Genomic DNA, 17,715 nt, shown 5'->3' on the forward strand with positions numbered 1-17,715 from the left:
GCTCAGAAGATTTGATTGGCCAGCTATACTGTGGAACGAAGTAGATAAGGTCTGGGACCCGGAGACTTTCATTCTCTCCCTTTGGTCAAGCAACCCATGTGGCGGCTAAGGAAGGGTAGAGCGCTGAACCCGAAACCACAAGACGGAACGAACTAGATTTGCTATCCGACCGTCTGTGGAATCTTAATTGATGATACACCTGCCAGGATACTGGTAGGAATACCGCAAGAAATTCTGCCCGGCGAGTCTGCCAAGTGACAGAATGCGGGACTGTAACCAGCAGGTCTCTGCCATCATCGTGCAGAGAAGAAAATAAGGAAAAACCTCGATCCACCATCTTCTTAACAGGGAAGTGGAGAGGAATCGTCCACTTTCTTGCATCTGATACAAAGGGGGGAAAACCTCCTTGTTGGGACGCCACAAATGTGGACGCCACATCCCCAGAATTGAGGTTTCCGAGTGGACAGGGCAGGTTGTGGCGATAGACCTGGATGCAGAAGAAGATACATGGAGGCGACACTCCGTGTGCTCGTCTGTTGAAGGTGTGGGGGGAAATCGGAGCCCTTTAAGGGACCCGTCGCCCATAAAATTCCGACCAGGTATGGTATCCTACTTAGAGGTTTTCCAGTGCATCACCGTCAAATGTTGATGGAGATTTTCTAGAACCTGTATGTTTTTCTAGAATACTTGCGGCCCCTGCTAGCCGACGGCTCCCATTGTAGGAGAGGGAGCATGTGAGTGCTCCAGAGCTCAGTTAGGGTGACCAGCTTAGGATAGATGATGTGCCCTTAAGACCAGTAAATACTGGTCATGCGCCTTTAAGGCTAGGGGTTACTGGCCCTGAGCCTTTAAGACCAGGGAATACTGGTCTTGTGCCTTTTGTAAGATGACATACTGTTCATGTGCCTTTAAAAGCAGGGCATGCTGAAATCCAGGAGATAATGGTCATGTGCCCTTAAAACCAGGGTATGCTGGTCATTTGCGTTTAAGACCAGGGCGTACTGGTCCTGAGCCTTTAAGTCCAGGGCATAATGGTCACATGCCTTAAAGACCAGGGCATACTGGTCGTGTGCCTTTAAAAGCCAGGGCATACTGGACATGAGCCTTTAAGACCAGGGCATACTGGTCATGTGCCTTGAAAACCAGGACGTACTAGTCATGTGCCTTTAAGACCAGGGCATACTGGTTATTGCGTTTAAGACCAGGGGATACTGGTCACGTGCCTTTAAGACCAGGGCATACTGGTCATGGCCTTGAAAAACCAGGACGTACTAGTCATGTGCCTTTAAGACCAGGGCCTACTGGTTATAGCGTTTAAGACCAGGGGATACTGGTCACGTGCCTTTAAGACCAGGGCATACTGGTCATGTGCCTTTAAGACCAGGAAATACTGGTCACGTGCCTTTAAGACCAGGAAATACTGGTCACGTGCCTTTAAGACAAGGGCATACTGGTCATGTGCCTTTAAGACCAGGGTATACTGGACACGTGTCTTTAAGACCAGGGGATACTGGTCACGAGTCTATAAGACCAGGGCATGCTGGTCACGTGCCTTTAAGACCAGGAATACTGGTCATGAAAGGAATGTTGGAACAAGTGCCATAAAGACCAGCAAAGCTGGTAATGTGCCTTTAAGAACAAGAATGCTGGTCATGCTCCTTTAAGACCAGGGATGCTGGTCATGTGCCTTTAAGACGAGGGCATACTTGCCATGTGCCTTTAAGACCAGTGCCTACTGGCCCTGTGCCTTTAAGACCAGGGCATACTGGCCTGATTAAGTACTAAGGAAAAGGAGACCGGCTTCTGGCAGAGCAGAGAATGCTGGGGATGTGACCCTTTTAAAACTAGGGGACCCTTAAGACCAGGGAATGCTGGTCCTGGGTTTAATAAAAAGGCATGGAAAGCTGGGGATGCACCTATGGGCCCAGCGACTACCGGGCAGAGTATTAAATACCAGGGAATGAGTCACCAGGGAATGAGTCACCAGAGTCATGAGAGCTTCATTGCTGGGAACTCACAGCTCTCTGTTTGCAAGCCTGCACACTGTACTATACATTCTGTAGTGTGCAGGAGCACCAGAGATTGCAGCCTTAAGAATATAAAAAACAGGGAAAGCTAGTCCCTTAATGCTGCCGGGATGCGTGCCGGGGGGGAGGGGGGGGGGGGTCGATATTGGGGCGATTCACCTTACTCAGGTTCTGAGTCCCCCGTCTGGAATAGCGCTGACTTCAGCGCTGAAAAACCGCCGGCCGCAGCCCCCTCCAGAAGAAATAGTGACCGCAATGGAGGAGGAAGAAGATGGCCGCCGAGATCTCGTCTGGAACGAGAAGCGCCTGAATAGGGGGGCGGAGCCGCTAGAAGGGAGCAAGCGGTGGGCGGGGCTTCCCGGGATGCGGCCTAAACAGGGCCGAAGCCGGGGACTAAATTTATGGCTTCGGCCGGCGCGCACCCGCAGACTGAGAACTGTGCCCGGGTAGATAGGACGGTGCAGGGTTGGGGAGCCTCCATCCACCATCCCTGCAGAAGAGGGGTGGAGAGGAACCGTCTGCCTCCTTCCATCATCCGCTTTTTCAGTGGTGATGCAGTGGGGGCTGCTCGGACGCCACGCTGGAAGGTGCCTCTGTACAGCCGAGGGTAAAACCTGGTGGGCAGGGCTGAATGTCCGGCAATAGGCCTGGCTGCAGAAGAGGATACTGAAGGTGAAACTCCAGTGCTCGTCTGATAAGGGAGGGGGGAGATCGGTGCCCATGAAGAGGCCCGTCGCCCCTAAAATCAGCTCAGGCAGTGGCTTCCCACGTCGCAGGAGAGGATACGGAGAGGTAAAACTCCCGTGCTCGCCTGTTGATGGTTCGAGGAGATCGGAACATGAAAGAATCCGTCGCCCCATTCGACCGTAGTAAAAAGTAAAAACGGTAAAAAAGAGTTCTTTGGGTCTGAATAGCAGACCCGTCCGTGTGCCTCCTACGGACACTAAGCAAGAACTGGTTAGCTGGGGGCCAGCAGGAGGTGTATACTGCAGGGGAGGAGCTGAGAGCCAGCAGGAGGGTGTATACTGCAGGGGAGGAGCTGAGAGCCAGCAGGAGGGTGTATACTGCAGGGGAGGAGCTGAGAGCCAGCAGGAGGGTGTATACTGCAGGGGAGGAGCTGAGAGCCAGCAGGAGGTGTATACTGCAGGGGAGGAGCTGAGAGCCAGCAGGAGGTGTATACTGCAGGGGAGGAGCTGAGAGCCAGCAGGAGGGTGTATACTGCAGGGGAGGAGCCGAGAGCCAGCAGGAGGGTGTATACTGCAGGGGAGGAGCTGAGAGCCAGCAGGAGGTGTATACTGCAGGGGAGGAGCTGAGAGCCAGCAGGAGGTGTATACTGCAGGGGAGGAGCTGAGAGCCAGCAGGAGGGTGTATACTGCAGGGGAGGAGCCGAGAGCCAGCAGGAGGTGTATACTGCAGGGGAGGAGCTGAGAGCCAGCAGGAGGTGTATACTGCAGGGGAGGAGCTGAGAGCCAGCAGGAGGGTGTATACTGCAGGGGAGGAGCTGAGAGCCAGCAGGAGGGTGTATACTGCAGGGGAGGAGCCGAGAGCCAGCAGGAGGTGTATACTGCAGGGGAGGAGCTGAGAGCCAGCAGGAGGTGTATACTGCAGGGGAGGAGCTGAGAGCCAGCAGGAGGTGTATACTGCAGGGGAGGAGCTGAGAGCCAGCAGGAGGGTGTATACTGCAGGGGAGGAGCTGAGAGCCAGCAGGAGGTGTATACTGCAGAGGAGGAGCTAACTTTCTTTGTATTACTTAGTGTCAGCCTCCTGGTGGCAGCAGCATACACCCATGGTCTGTGTCCCCAATGAGGCGAAGGAGAAATACGTACCGGTGTTCTATAGAAAAGCTGGCAATCAGTGCGGTGTACAGTAAAATCACACTGACAGGTTAGAATAGAATAGCTAAGATAAATGTCTACACATTGTGTGTGTGTGTGTGTGTGTGTGTGTGTGTGTGTGTGTGTGTGTGTGTACACACACACACACATACATACACACACACACACACACACTAGATGGTGGCCCGATTCTAACGCATCGGGTATTCTAGAATATGCATGTCCACGTAGTATATTGCCCAGCCATGTAGTACATTTCCCAGCCACGTACTATATTGCCCAGTCACGTAGTATATTGCCCAGTCACGTAGTATATTGCCCAGCCAGGTTTGTCACATTTAAAAAAATAAAAATATACTCACCTTTCTGAGGGCCCCTTGTAGTCCACGGCAGCTTCCGGTCCCAGGGTTGGTATGAGCGCAGGACCTGTGATGACGTTGTGGTCACAGGCAATATACTACGTGGGCTGGCCAATATAGTACGTGGGCTGGCCAATATACTACGTGACTGGCCAATATACTACGTGGCTGGGCAATATACTACGTGACTGGGCAATATACTACGTGGCTGGCCAATATACTACGTGGCTGGGCAATATACTACGTGGGCTGGCCAATATACTACGTGACTGGCCAATATACTACGTGGGCTGTGCAATATACTACGTGGGCTGGGCAATATACTACGTGGGCTGGGCAATATACTACGTGACTGGGCAATATACTACGTGGACATGCATATTCTAGAATACCCGATGCGTTAGAATCGGGCCACCATCTAGTATATCTACATATATATATATACCTATTCTATGTGTACACATTTATTCCACCTATTCTACTGTAAGCTGTCAGTGTGATTTTACTGTACACCGCACTGAATTTCCGGCTTTTCTCTCTAACACCGCTGCGTATTTCTCGCAAGTCACACTGTTGGTAATCTGTATTTTTCTGGCCCCCATAGACTTTCATTAGTGGATTTTTTGCGCAATACGGTGACAAACGCAGCATACTGCAATTTTCTATGGCCTGAAGACACAAAAGAGAATAGTAAAACCAAAAACACTCAGTTTGAAAAAATGTTGCAGTAATCCGCAAGTGCTAGTAAAAGATGTAAAAAACAGGGTATTTGGTTGATACGTTTTTTGCAAAAAATGTATACTAAGCTGCTCTACCAATCTTCACGGTATACCCTTATCAGAGCAGTCCTAACTAATGTATGCAATCCCTATCTGATGTATTTAAAAACCTGATCATCTGTATATAACCTGTGTGAACAGGGTTCAGAGAGGAAAAAATCCATGTGTGCATACAGGGTAGAACAGCTTTTGTGCAGATAGCCCAAGAGGAGTGGTGGAACTCCCCAGTCTTGTAGACACAAGAGAACAATTATGGAAGTAGCCCATGTGTTCCTGTTTCCATAATTGTTCTCTTGTGTCTACAAGACTGGGGAGTTCCACCACTCCTCTTGGGCTATCTGCACAATAGCTGTTCTACCCTGTATGCACACATGGATTTTTCCTCTCTGAACCCTGTTCACACAGGTAATATACAGATGATCAGGTTTTTAAATACATCAGATAGGGATTGCATACATTAGTTAGGACTGCTCTGATAAGGGTATACCGTGAAGATTGGTAGAGCAGCTTAGTATACATTTTTTGCAAAAAACGTATCAACCAAATACCCTGTTTTTTACATCTTTTACTAGCACTTGCGGATTACTGCAACATTTTTTCAAACTGAGTGTTTTTGGTTTTACTATTCTCTTTTGTGTCTTCAGGTTTCTTGGTGGTGTGTGAACATGATCCTACAGACTTGTTCACTGTGCAAGTAGCCCATGTGTTCCTGTTTCCATAATTTTCTATGGCCGTAGAAGACCGTATAATACGGATCAGTAAAACACGGCTGATAGGAGCTGGGCCATAGAGAAGCATTGTACCGTATGCAATCCGTATTTTATGAACCGCTCATACGTCCGTAAAACTCGCAGGTGTGAGGTCGGCCTAAGGCAAAAATTTTTGATAAAGATATACTTAGGGATTCAGTGTTTATTTCAAATGTAAAGTTACTATATAGCAATGTATGGGTTTGCCTTGTTGAAAACGCAATTAAAGTTTAACCTCCGCTAATTTATTTTTAAATAGTGAAGTGGAAAGGAAAAATAGATTAAAAACATTCAACTTTAGAAAAAAAACTACCATAGGCATAGGTATGGCAGAATATGGCGCATAACGACTGAATCCCTAAAAAGATCCTAATGAAACTTGGAAGATAACGTCATTGTACTAATATGAACATATTCCAATAAAAAAAACGGAGCTCAAAATCGTTTTTCCGTTTCCAACCGTGATAACACTGTAGGCATAGGTATGGCAGAATATGGCGCATAAAGACTGAATCCCTAAAATGATCTTAATGAAACTTGGAAGATAACGTTGTTGTACTAATATGAACTAATTCCAATAAAAAAAACGGAGCTTAAAACCGTTATTCGTAATTCTTACCAAAGTGATGATGGGAGAGCCTGGTGTTGCAGCTTGACTTCAGTAAGGTACAGTCACACATAGCGACGCTGCAGCGATATAGACAACGAGCCGATCACTGGAGCGTCGCTGTTTATGTCGCTGTAGAGACGTCAAACAGAACGATGCAGGAGCGATCCAGTGACGTAACGGCGACTCGCTTATTGTTCTCGCTCCATGTAAAACATTGCTGGCGTAGTTGTTTTTGATGTCAAACATGACGATACGCGCCGATCTAGCGACCAAATGAAGTTCCGGACTTCTAGCTCCGACCAGCGATGGCACAGCGGGATCCAGATCACTGCTGCGTGTCAAACACAACGAGATCGCTATCCAGGACGCTGCAACGTCACAGATCGCTGTCGTTCTCGTTGCAAAGTTGCTGAGTGTGACGGTACCTTAAGATATGCCCCAGCCAGCATGTCCACTTACTCTGCATTCTGTGCCCCAGCCAGCATGTCCACTTACTCTGCATTCTGTGCCCCAGCCAGCATGTCCACTTACTCTGCATTCTGTGCCCCAGCCAGCATGTCCACTTACTCTGCATTCTGTGCCCCAGCCAGCATGTCCACTTACTCTGCATTCTGTGCCCCAGCCAGCATGTCCACTTACTCTGCATTCTATGCCCCAGCCAGCATGTCCACTTACTCTGCATTCTATGCCCCAGCCAGCATGTCCACTTACTCTGCATTCTATGCCCCAGCCAGCATGTCCACTTACTCTGCATTCTATGCCCCAGCCAGCATGTCCACTTACTCTGCATTCTATGCCCCAGCCAGCATGTCCACTTACTCTGCATTCTATGCCCCAGCCAGCATGTCCACTTACTCTGCATTCTATGCCCCAGCCAGCATGTCCACTTACTCTGCATTCTATGCCCCAGCCAGCATGTCCACTTACTCTGCATTCTATGCCCCAGCCAGCATGTCCACTTACTCTGCATTCTATGCCCCAGCCAGCATGTCCACTTACTCTGCATTCTATGCCCCAGCCAGCATGTCCACTTACTCTGCATTCTATGCCCCAGCCAGCATGTCCACTTACTCTGCATTCTATGCCCCAGCCAGCATGTCCACTTACTCTGCATTCTATGCCCCAGCCAGCATGTCCACTTACTCTGCATTCTATGCCCCAGCCAGCATGTCCACTTACTCTGCATTCTATGCCCCAGCCAGCATGTCCACTTACTCTGCATTCTATGCCCCAGCCAGCATGTCCACTTACTCTGCATTCTATGCCCCAGCCAGCATGTCCACTTACTCTGCATTCTATGCCCCAGCCAGCATGTCCACTTACTCTGCATTCTATGCCCCAGCCAGCATGTCCACTTACTCTGCATTCTATGCCCCAGCCAGCATGTCCACTTACTCTGCATTCTATGCCCCAGCCAGCATGTCCACTTACTCTGCATTCTATGCCCCAGCCAGCATGTCCACTTACTCTGCATTCTATGCCCCAGCCAGCATGTCCACTTACTCTGCATTCTATGCCCCAGCCAGCATGTCCACTTACTCTGCATTCTATGCCCCAGCCAGCATGTCCACTTACTCTGCATTCTATGCCCCAGCCAGCATGTCCACTTACTCTGCATTCTATGCCCCAGCCAGCATGTCCACTTACTCTGCATTCTATGCCCCAGCCAGCATGTCCACTTACTCTGCATTCTATGCCCCAGCCAGCATGTCCACTTACTCTGCATTCTATGCCCCAGCCAGCATGTCCACTTACTCTGCATTCTATGCCCCAGCCAGCATGTCCACTTACTCTGCATTCTATGCCCCAGCCAGCATGTCCACTTACTCTGCATTCTATGCCCCAGCCAGCATGTCCACTTACTCTGCATTCTATGCCCCAGCCAGCATGTCCACTTACTCTGCATTCTATGCCCCAGCCAGCATGTCCACTTACTCTGCATTCTATGCCCCAGCCAGCATGTCCACTTACTCTGCATTCTATGCCCCAGCCAGCATGTCCACTTACTCTGCATTCTGTGGTTGCTAGGGTACTGGATGTGTGAGAGGAGGGTTTATAAACTATCTCAAGGTAGACAATATTAGGCTAGGTTCTCATTGCGTCAGGGCAATCCGTTTAGCGCTAAGCGCTAGTGGATTGCGCTAACGCAATGTCTTTTTAGGGGTCGCGTTAAATGTCCCCGCTAGCGCTAGCTGCAAGCAGCGTCCGAGGCGCGCCACAAAAGAACGGCACATCGCTAGCGCGTGCCGAAAATGGCACGCACTAGCAATGCGCTTTAACATTGCTGGCAATGGGAGCGCTAACGGACACGTTGCACGGCGTTAATTTCGCCGTGCAACGCTGTCTGTTAGCGCTCACCCGAAAACGAAATGAGAACCTAGCCTTAATATTATCTCACTCAAAACATCCCCCTCCCTCTCTCAGTTCAAGTACACAGAGAAGGGAGTTGTAAGGCTATGTGCACACGTTCCGTATTTTTCGCGGTTTTTTTCTATAAAAATGCGATAAAAACGCTTACATATGGTTCCCAATCATTTCAATGTAATCCGCAAAACTTGTGCAAATGTTGCGATTTTTTTCCGCGAAAAAAAACAAATCGCGGAAAAAAAAGCAACATGTTCATTAATTCTGCGGAATCGCTGATTTCCCGCACACTGTAAAAAATCTACCATAGGTATAGACAAATATGACTAAAAAAAATCTACCATAGGCAAAATCTACCATAGGCAAAATCTACCATAGGTATAGACGAATATGACTAAAAAAATCTACCATAGGCAAAATCTACCATAGGCATAGGTATAGACAAATGACACATAGGGTTTTAGTATTTTCCCAGGCAGGCCCCTCCAACGCGCAGTCCCATGCAAGCATCACCCCCATCACCAGGCAGACCCCTCCAGCGTGCAGTCCCATGCAAGCATCACCCCCACCCCCAGGCAGGCCCCTCCAGCGTGCAGTCCCATGCGAGCATCACCCCCACCCCCAGGCAGGCCCCTCCAATGTGCAGTCCCATGCAAGCATCACCCACATCCCCAGGCAGGCCCCTCCAGCGTGCAGTCCCATGCAAGAATCACCCCATTCCCCAGGCAGACCCCTCCAGCGTGCAGTCCCATGCAAGCATCACCCCCACCCCCAGGCAGGCCCCTCCAACGCGCAGTCCCATGCAAGCATCACCCCCATCCCCAGGCAGGCCCCTCCAACGCGCAGTCCCATGCAAGCATCACCCCCATCACCAGGCAGACCCCTCCAGCGTGCAGTCCCATGCAAGCATCACCCCCACCCCCAGGCAGGCCCCTCCAGCGTGCAGTCCCATGCGAGCATCACCCCCACCCCCAGGCAGGCCCCTCCAGCGTGCAGTCCCATGCAAGAATCACCCCATTCCCCAGGCAGACCCCTCCAGCGTGCAGTCCCATGCAAGCATCACCCCCACCCCCAGGCAGACCCCTCCAGCGTGCAGTCCCATGCAAGCATCACCCCCACCCCCAGGCAGACCCCCAGCACGCAGTCCCACGCAAGCATCACCCCCTTCCGCAGGCAGACCCCCAGCACGCAGTCCCACGCAAACAACGTAACCCTTTTCTCCCCAGGCAGACGGGGGCGTCCAGCATGCACATGCAGCCCCATGCAAGCAGCATCACCCCTTTCTCCCCAGGCAGTCTCCCACTTACCTGATCTGTGACTATGGAGAACGACCCCAAAACACTCCAAATCCTGCACAAACTCCTCGAAATCCGCCATGACATCCACAGCTTCCTCCTGTCTGCGCTCTGTCTGCTCTATGGAGGAAGAGGCACCGCCCCTTCCGGTCACATGGGCATGACGTCAGCAGAGGTCCTTTAGCCGACGCCTCTACCGGGGTCGAAGGGGAAGGAAGGACTCTCGGGCCTAGCGTTCGTTCAACATGAAGGAGGAGATGTCAGAATAGGAAGATTATAGAGGAGCTGGCAGCGGGTGAGTGTCCGGCGGTGGCGGCCATAGGTAGTGTGTGAGCGGGTGTTGGTGTATATGGCGGTGCTCGCCGGGCGGCTCCAGTAATGTATGTTATGTACGGCACAGAAGTGCAGGCTGCTGTTGCCCCTAGCGACCAGTCAGATCGCGGCTTTCATGTTTCTAAGGCTGGTTTGAAAATGAAAGAAGGGTTCTGATTGGTTGTTGTGCTCCTGTAGTGGTCAGTTCTGCATGGTCACACCTGAGAGATGCTCCTGGCCCTGTCAGTCCTCCCTGCAGCTGTTGTAGACTGAATGCAGTCTATTGTTCTCTGGTAGCATCTACATTTTCAGAAGTGGAAGTAGGCAGTGTATATTGCTCCTCCTGGTCCTGCCTATTAGCAGCTTGTGGTCTGTTCTAGAAGATGTCACATTTAGGGTCAGTGGCCCCTTAACCCCTTGATGCCCATCCTGTTTTGGGCTGTTGATGTGGCCGTATAAGACTTTGTTTTACACAGGAGGATTTGTAGTATTAATTGTGCTACTATTTGAGGGAACTGGGTTAGTTCAGTCAAAGCTCTGACTGTAGAGAGCATCTGCTGTAACCGTGCCCCGATCCTGACTGACAGCCGCCGGTCCTGACTGACAGCCGCCGGTCCTGACTGACAGCCGCCGGTCCTGACTGACAGCCGCCGGTCCTGACTGACAGCCGCCGGTCCTGACTGACAGCCGCCGGTCCTGACTGACAGCCGCCGGTCCTGGCACCGGCTGTCAGTCGACGGCTGACTCTGTATTCTCAGAGCAGTGACTAAACCAGCATCGGTGCAGCCCCTGTGACTGGAACCAGAACGCTGCTGGGGGAATAAACTTAATTTTCTCTCTGCATCGTTCGACTACTTGCAGGTGCCGGCCACTATTAGGCTGTGTGCACACGCTGCGGATTTTGCTGCGAATCCGCAGCAGTTTTCCCAAAGTTTACAGTACCATGTAAACCTATGGGAAAAAAACCGCTGTGCACATGCTGCGGAAAAAGCCGCGCGGAAACGCTGCGGATTATTTTCCGCAGCATGTCAATTGTTTGTGCGGATTCCGCAGCGGTTTTCAACCAGCACCAATAGGAAAGTGCTGGTGAGAAACCGCAAGAAAATCCGCAGTGAAAACCACAGTGGTTTTGCACTGCGGATTTTCCAAATCCGCTGCGGAAAAATCCGCAGGAAAATCCGCAGCGTGGGCACATACCCTAAACCTTCAGATTAACCCCATAGCTGCAGGTTAATAGCAGCTGAAAGGATCCCTTCAATGTTTTTTTTGTTTGTTTTTTTTTTTTTTTGCAAGATTCAGAACTTTATTTTTTTTTGTTCTTTTTTCATTCTATACACATTTCACAATAAATAACCTAATAATGGAAGGTTTCTGTTTTTAGCGAATACTTGGGAAGAAGGGTCCCTATTTTTTTTTTTTTTAAATAGTTTATCACCTTAGAGTTGATGTGAATCTATTTGCCACGTCCATCTATTTGTGCCACAGTCGCTGAACAGCAGCCCTGAGAACCACCTCTTGCCTCCTGGCATCCGCTGCTCTCATTACGATTAGCTGGCCTGGCGCGACATTATTGCAGCGGCGTAAAGCACATGTGTCGTCGCGCCAGGCCAGGTAATCAAAAGAGGAACTCGGGATGCAGTCAGGTAGGAGGGGATTCTCATCGCACAGCAGCCACAGATTACTGATGGAACAAGCACTGCAAATCTATTCAATCCAACTCGTGTCTTTCCGATAATGTCTATGAGACTGACAGAACTGTTCTCTCCTTCAGGCTCATAGAAGTGAATGCCAAAGTTCACATTTAAACCTCCCTCTTTTTGTCGCATCTGGGGTCTTAAAAGCTGTGTAGGTAGCCTCCCTCCATCATGTCCACATGCATTAAATAGGTACAATGGCTTTAAAAGTTGCTGTACCACGATTGAAAGTTCTCCTAGCCATAGGATTTGGGATGGTTTTTTGATCACTGAGTTCCGACTCCTGGGATACCTATGAATCCCAAGAATGAGTGGAGATCGGATTTACACATCTACGCTCCTTTCTCGGAGTAGTGGCGGGTACCTGCGGGCGGACCATCGACAATCATTAAGTTATCCTCCATCCTTGAGAATAGGTGATGAATTTACTAACAGTGCTTGCACTTTGCGCTTCTCCTGTCAGGGCTTGCTTCCAAATCACCCTGCAAAACAAGTTTTGGACGTATGTGCAGACTGGGCCATAGACTATAATGATGCCGGCAGAGCGATCTTGGGATCTAATGTGCATCATTTTAGGGCGTGGACGCCTACTAGAGATGGACAGACACCCAGATGCAGTCTACAATGTCTGAGTGTCTGTCTGCAGTACCTTCCTACCAAGACTTGCATCTGCCGAGGTGAAACTGTGGATCCTATAAAACGTAGAAAAATGTTTGCACCGATGCCTGGGTAGCTGCTTTACAGAGCGGTCGATGCCTGATGATGAGCTGCCCAGGAATCTCCCACCTAACGCATAGAGTGCGCCCTAATCCTAAATGGGGCCACCATTGCCTCGGCCCTTTATGCCTTGCCTTGATCTAGCGGACAATGGTTGCTTTAGAAGAAGCCTGACCCTTACAAGGGCCTTCTGATTTAATAACCAAGGAATTAGAACACCTGTATGAGGCAGTGCCCGATAAATAGTACCAATACGGCTCTAACAACGTCCTAGCTATGCAGAGCCTTCTCAATATGATGAGATGCTGCAGGATAAAAGGGAAGGTAAAATAGTGTCTTCATTAAAGGTGAAAACTAGAGACCACCTTCGGGAGAAAAGAAGGAACTGGCATCAACACTACCTTATCCTGATGAAGAATAAGGTAAGGAGCGCGACAAGACAGAGCTGCAAGCTCTGAGACCCTCCTAATAGAAGTGATGGCTACAAGGAAAGCTACCTTGTAAGAAAGTAAAAGTGTAGATCAGGGGTGTCAAACTGCATTCCTTGAGGGCTGCAAACAGGTCATGTTTTCAGGATTTCCTTGTACTGCACAGGTGATAATTTAATCACCTACACAAATAATGAGTTGGTGATTAAATTATCACCTGTGCAGTACAAGGAAATCCTGAAAACATGACCTGTTTGCAGCCCTCGAGGAATGCAGTTTGATACCCCTGGTGTAGATACCTCTCTGTTAGGCTCAAAAGGTGGAGACTGAAGAGCCTTCAACACAGGATTTAGATCCCAAGGATCTAGGGGGTTCTATTGGGAGGCCTAACGAGCATCACCACCCCCTGGAGAAAAATTTGAACTTGGGTTTTAGATACCCAGTCCCTCTGAAACAGAATAGCCAGGGCAGACACTTGACCCTTGAGGGAGTTAAGCGCCAGCCCTGTCTACAATCCGGACTGTAAGGAGAGCAGCGCTGGCAAACAAGAAGACATTGACGAAGTACTGGTAGACTCTCACCAGCATAGATAAGCCCTCCAAGTGCGATGGTAGACTCGCAATGAGGATGGCTTCCGAGCTCTAATCATAGTCGGGGTGACTGATTCGGACAGACCTGCTGACTTCAAAATCATGGCTTCAACAGCCACGCCGTCAAATTGAGTGCCCGTAAATTCGGATGGCAGAATGGACCCAGGGACACCAAACTGTCTACCATCTCCCTCAGCTTTCCCAACTTATGTGGATCTAGAATGTGCTCAGGACTAGATTTTGAGCGGAGAAAATTCCTTGAGGAGGGGTCAAGGACCTAGGTGCCCCCTGTGAAGGTGACCTGAACGAGGGAGGTAACCCGAAGCCATCTAGATCGCCTTCATGACCGGCCATATTGGTTCGGTGTGAACCCAAAGCCATCTGGAACACCTTCATGACTGGCCATATTGGTTCGGTGTGGACCCAAAGCCATCTGGAACGCCTTCATGACTGGCCATATTCGTTCGGTGTGAACCCAAAGCCATCTGGAACACCTTCATGACCGGCCATATTGGTTCGGTGTGGACCCAAAGCCATCTGGAACGCCTTCATGACTGGCCATATTCGTTCGGTGTGAACCCAAAGCCATCTGGAACACCTTCATGACTGGCCATATTGGTTCGGTGTGGACCCAAAGCCATCTGGAACGCCTTCATGACTGGCCATATTCGTTCGGTGTGAACCCAAAGCCATCTGGAACACCTTCATGACCGGCCATATTGGTTCGGTGTGGCTGGAGGATCCGATTCACTGTCAGCAATGATCGTAGTTCCTGGGGTGTTAGTAGTCACTGGCAATCGTTCCACAACTGTAACCAGCGTTTTGGACACCCTGGTTAATTCAGACACAGACTGAGCTAAATCACGAGCCCAGTCAGGAGGGGCCATATTTTTTTCAGATGTCATAGTCATGGGGGTGGCTACCAGCAATGAAGCAGGAGGGGTACAGGCAGCTAAATAGGCCACAGACCGACCGGTGGAAAACTCACTATTGCAAGTCACACAAGTATAATAACTGACCAGTGCAGACTGCGCTAATGGCCGTACACGATCCTCTCTAGACTCAGACATTATGAGTGATGGAGAAAAGACAGAAAATAGAAGACTCCATAAAACTGAGTGCTTAGTATCGGCCCCCAGTAGCCAATAGCCTACCACATCCACGTTGCAGGAATCTGTGAGTTTGCTATCCCACGAGGAGGAAGACGCTGAGGTTCTTCTGTGCCCCACGCCACTGAAAAAGTGCCGTATCGAAACCAGGAAGAGGATGGGGCAGAGCCAGAGGGGGGGAACCCGGCATGCCTGGACGCTGCCATTGATTTGTCTGAAAGCCATCTGCGCTGACGTAGTAACACGCCTATCGATTGGCTAGAAACGTCCCTCCTGATGATTGTCTGGAAACATTCTGCTAGCCAATTGGCCGAGCGCTCCTACGGCTACACAGGTTTTCGGCCTGCCTGCTACCACCCGGCCCACAGAGAGGGACAGAGACGCCCACAAATCCACAGGTAGCCGCACGGTACTTCTCCAGCCCACCAACCTGCTTAACATAAGGCCAAGGGGAGCTCACATAGGCAAGTAGAGCAGTCCGCTACAGCACCTGGCCCCGCACAGTGACAGTCCCCTTCTCTCCCCTGAAGCCGTACAGCCTTTGGTAACTACCACCTCAAAAAAAGGAATAGAGGTGAGGTAGGAGCGGAGGGCCGAGGAAGGCGTGAAGAAAGGGCTCATGACAGGGTTACAATAACCTGTCCTGAAGATCTGGATCCCTTCACCTTCTGCTCCATGCATGATGGCATTATGGGGCGGGGGTGAAGATCTAGTTGGCTTACGGACCTCCTCCCTAGCACCTTACTACCGGCAGTTCTAAGGTACGTTGGTCCGGCCACACTGACGCAAAGTATACGGACTGAACCGTAATTGCCTGTACTCTCCGTTACTACGGGGGTGGAACAGACTGCACAGTTAGGCTACGTTCACATTAGCGTTTTGCGTGTTTGCATCGGACGACGCAGCGGCGACGCATGCGTCATGCGCCCCTATATATAACATGGGGGATGCATGGACATGCGTTGTGCTGCGTTGTGCGACGCATGCGTTTTTTTTGCCGCAAGCGTCGGGCGCAGAAAACGCAACAAGTTGCATTTTTCTTGCGTCCAAATTTCGTCAAAAAACGACGCATGCATCGCAAAACGCAGCGTTTTTGCGTGCGTTTTGGTGCGTTTTTATTTGCGTTGTGCGTTGCGTCGCCGACGCAGCGGCGCACAACGCAAATGTGATCGTAGCCTTATTACCCAAAGACATTCATCTGAAAAGCTAAAAAACAAAATGATTAGCGTCTAACCCAAGAGCGGTCTGAGACAGCCCTTGCTTCCATCTTGCACTACTAAACTGAGGAAGCCTGACTCCAGCAGGCGAGGGATAATGTGCTGGGGAGGAGACCATTTTATTTATATGCAGTAGTAGTGGCCGCAGACTATCTCCATGGTTTTGTGTTTCCCAATGAGACAAACGAGAAATCGGACGTGTGAATGAGGCCTTACTCATCCTGCTACTTGTATATCTATTTTTAAATGCTGATACATAAATCTTATACTTTTTGTTTCCTGTTTTATAGGTTCTCCTCTCCCGAACTACATTGGTGCGGGCTCTTCTTTTACACGATGGAGCTGCCTAACTACAGCAGACAGCTCCTACAGCAGGTTTACACCTTGTGCAAAGAGCAGCAGTTTTGTGATTGCACAATATTTGTCGGCTCCTTACATTTCCGCGCTCACAAACTTGTCCTTTCCGCTGCGAGTTTGCTCTTTAAATCCCTACTGGAAACGACTGAAACCATCTCTATAGATGCCTCGGTCGTCACCCCCGATGAGTTCTCCCTGCTCCTAGAGATGATGTACTCAGGAAAGTTACCACCAGGGAAGCACAACTTGACCAAAATTATCTCAGTGGCCGACAGCCTTCAGATGTTCGACGTGGCTGTAAGCTGTAAAAACCTCCTGACCGAACTGATGAATCACTCTACCCAGAGCCAGAAGAAAGAAGTCCCAGTCCAGCCATTAACCTTGGTTAAGGCCGATGTTAAACCCGCTGTCTCCAGGAGTGATGTAGCGAGTGAAACCATTGCTATTGAAAAGTTGTCCCCCATGAGCGCGGCAAGTTCCTCCGTCCTATTAGGCCAGGCGCAGCAACAAGTGAGCAAAACTCCAAGTCCCACTTTGCTTAGCAAGAAGTTGGACGCCAACAGCAATCTGCAGCCTGCGTACCTGACCTTACCTGATGGCTCCACAGAACAAGACTTGCACGATCACATGGTGGAGGAGAGTTTTATGGAGTCTTCTAGTACAGAAAGGACTCTATCCCCAACACAGATAAATCCAGAACCTTTATTCATGGAACCCGATGATGTTTCAAGTCCTGAAAAACCTGCAGGCAGAACAAGTGACGCCTCCGTAGATGAGATCTGCCAACAGCAATTGTCAGAGGAAGAAGTTGCTGATCAAGAGGTGGATGCTGACCCTGTAGCTACAGGTCCCAAAGCCACGTCCTGGGGCTCAGCACAAGTTGGTAAAGCAGCTACGGAGGAGACCGCGGAGCCTGCTGCCAAGAAAAGAAGACTCGATGATACCGGTAATCTTATGACCTATTTACGCATTCAGGGTGTATTCATATGTGACGGTCATCTAACAGAATGACTGTTTATAGGGTCCATAGGACAGTGTTTCCATCTCATATCATCTGATCCTGAGAATGACGGGGACACAGATCTGGTATTGCTCTGTGTTCCGCTATATTGCTTCTTTGCACAGCAATTCTCACAGGCTCCTGACTGTGCAGAGAAACGGTAGCAAATCAATGAAGCCGGGCATAGGTCCCTGCACATCACGCTGCCCTGCACAGCTTTGCAAATGGGGTGTAACGCTGGGTCGTCATTCCACTTTCTTCAATTCCAAGATT

At 50.0% G+C, this 17,715-nt stretch overlaps 1 protein-coding gene across 1 annotated transcript in view; it reads left to right on the forward strand.

Annotated features, from left to right (window-relative positions):
* Positions 1–10,193: 10,193 nt before the first annotated feature.
* ZBTB40 (zinc finger and BTB domain containing 40) overlaps positions 10,194–17,715 on the forward strand; it is a 47,148-nt gene continuing 39,626 nt past the window's right edge. Inside the window, exons 1-2 of the mRNA XM_069742414.1 lie at positions 10,194–10,313; positions 16,376–17,388. Coding sequence (XP_069598515.1) covers positions 16,422–17,388 — 967 coding nt within the window. The 5' untranslated portion in view covers positions 10,194–10,313; positions 16,376–16,421. The remainder of the gene's footprint in view (positions 10,314–16,375; positions 17,389–17,715) is intronic.

This window comes from Ranitomeya imitator, chromosome 10 (genome assembly GCF_032444005.1).
Source record: "Ranitomeya imitator isolate aRanImi1 chromosome 10, aRanImi1.pri, whole genome shotgun sequence".
Taxonomy (NCBI): domain Eukaryota; kingdom Metazoa; phylum Chordata; class Amphibia; order Anura; family Dendrobatidae; genus Ranitomeya; species Ranitomeya imitator.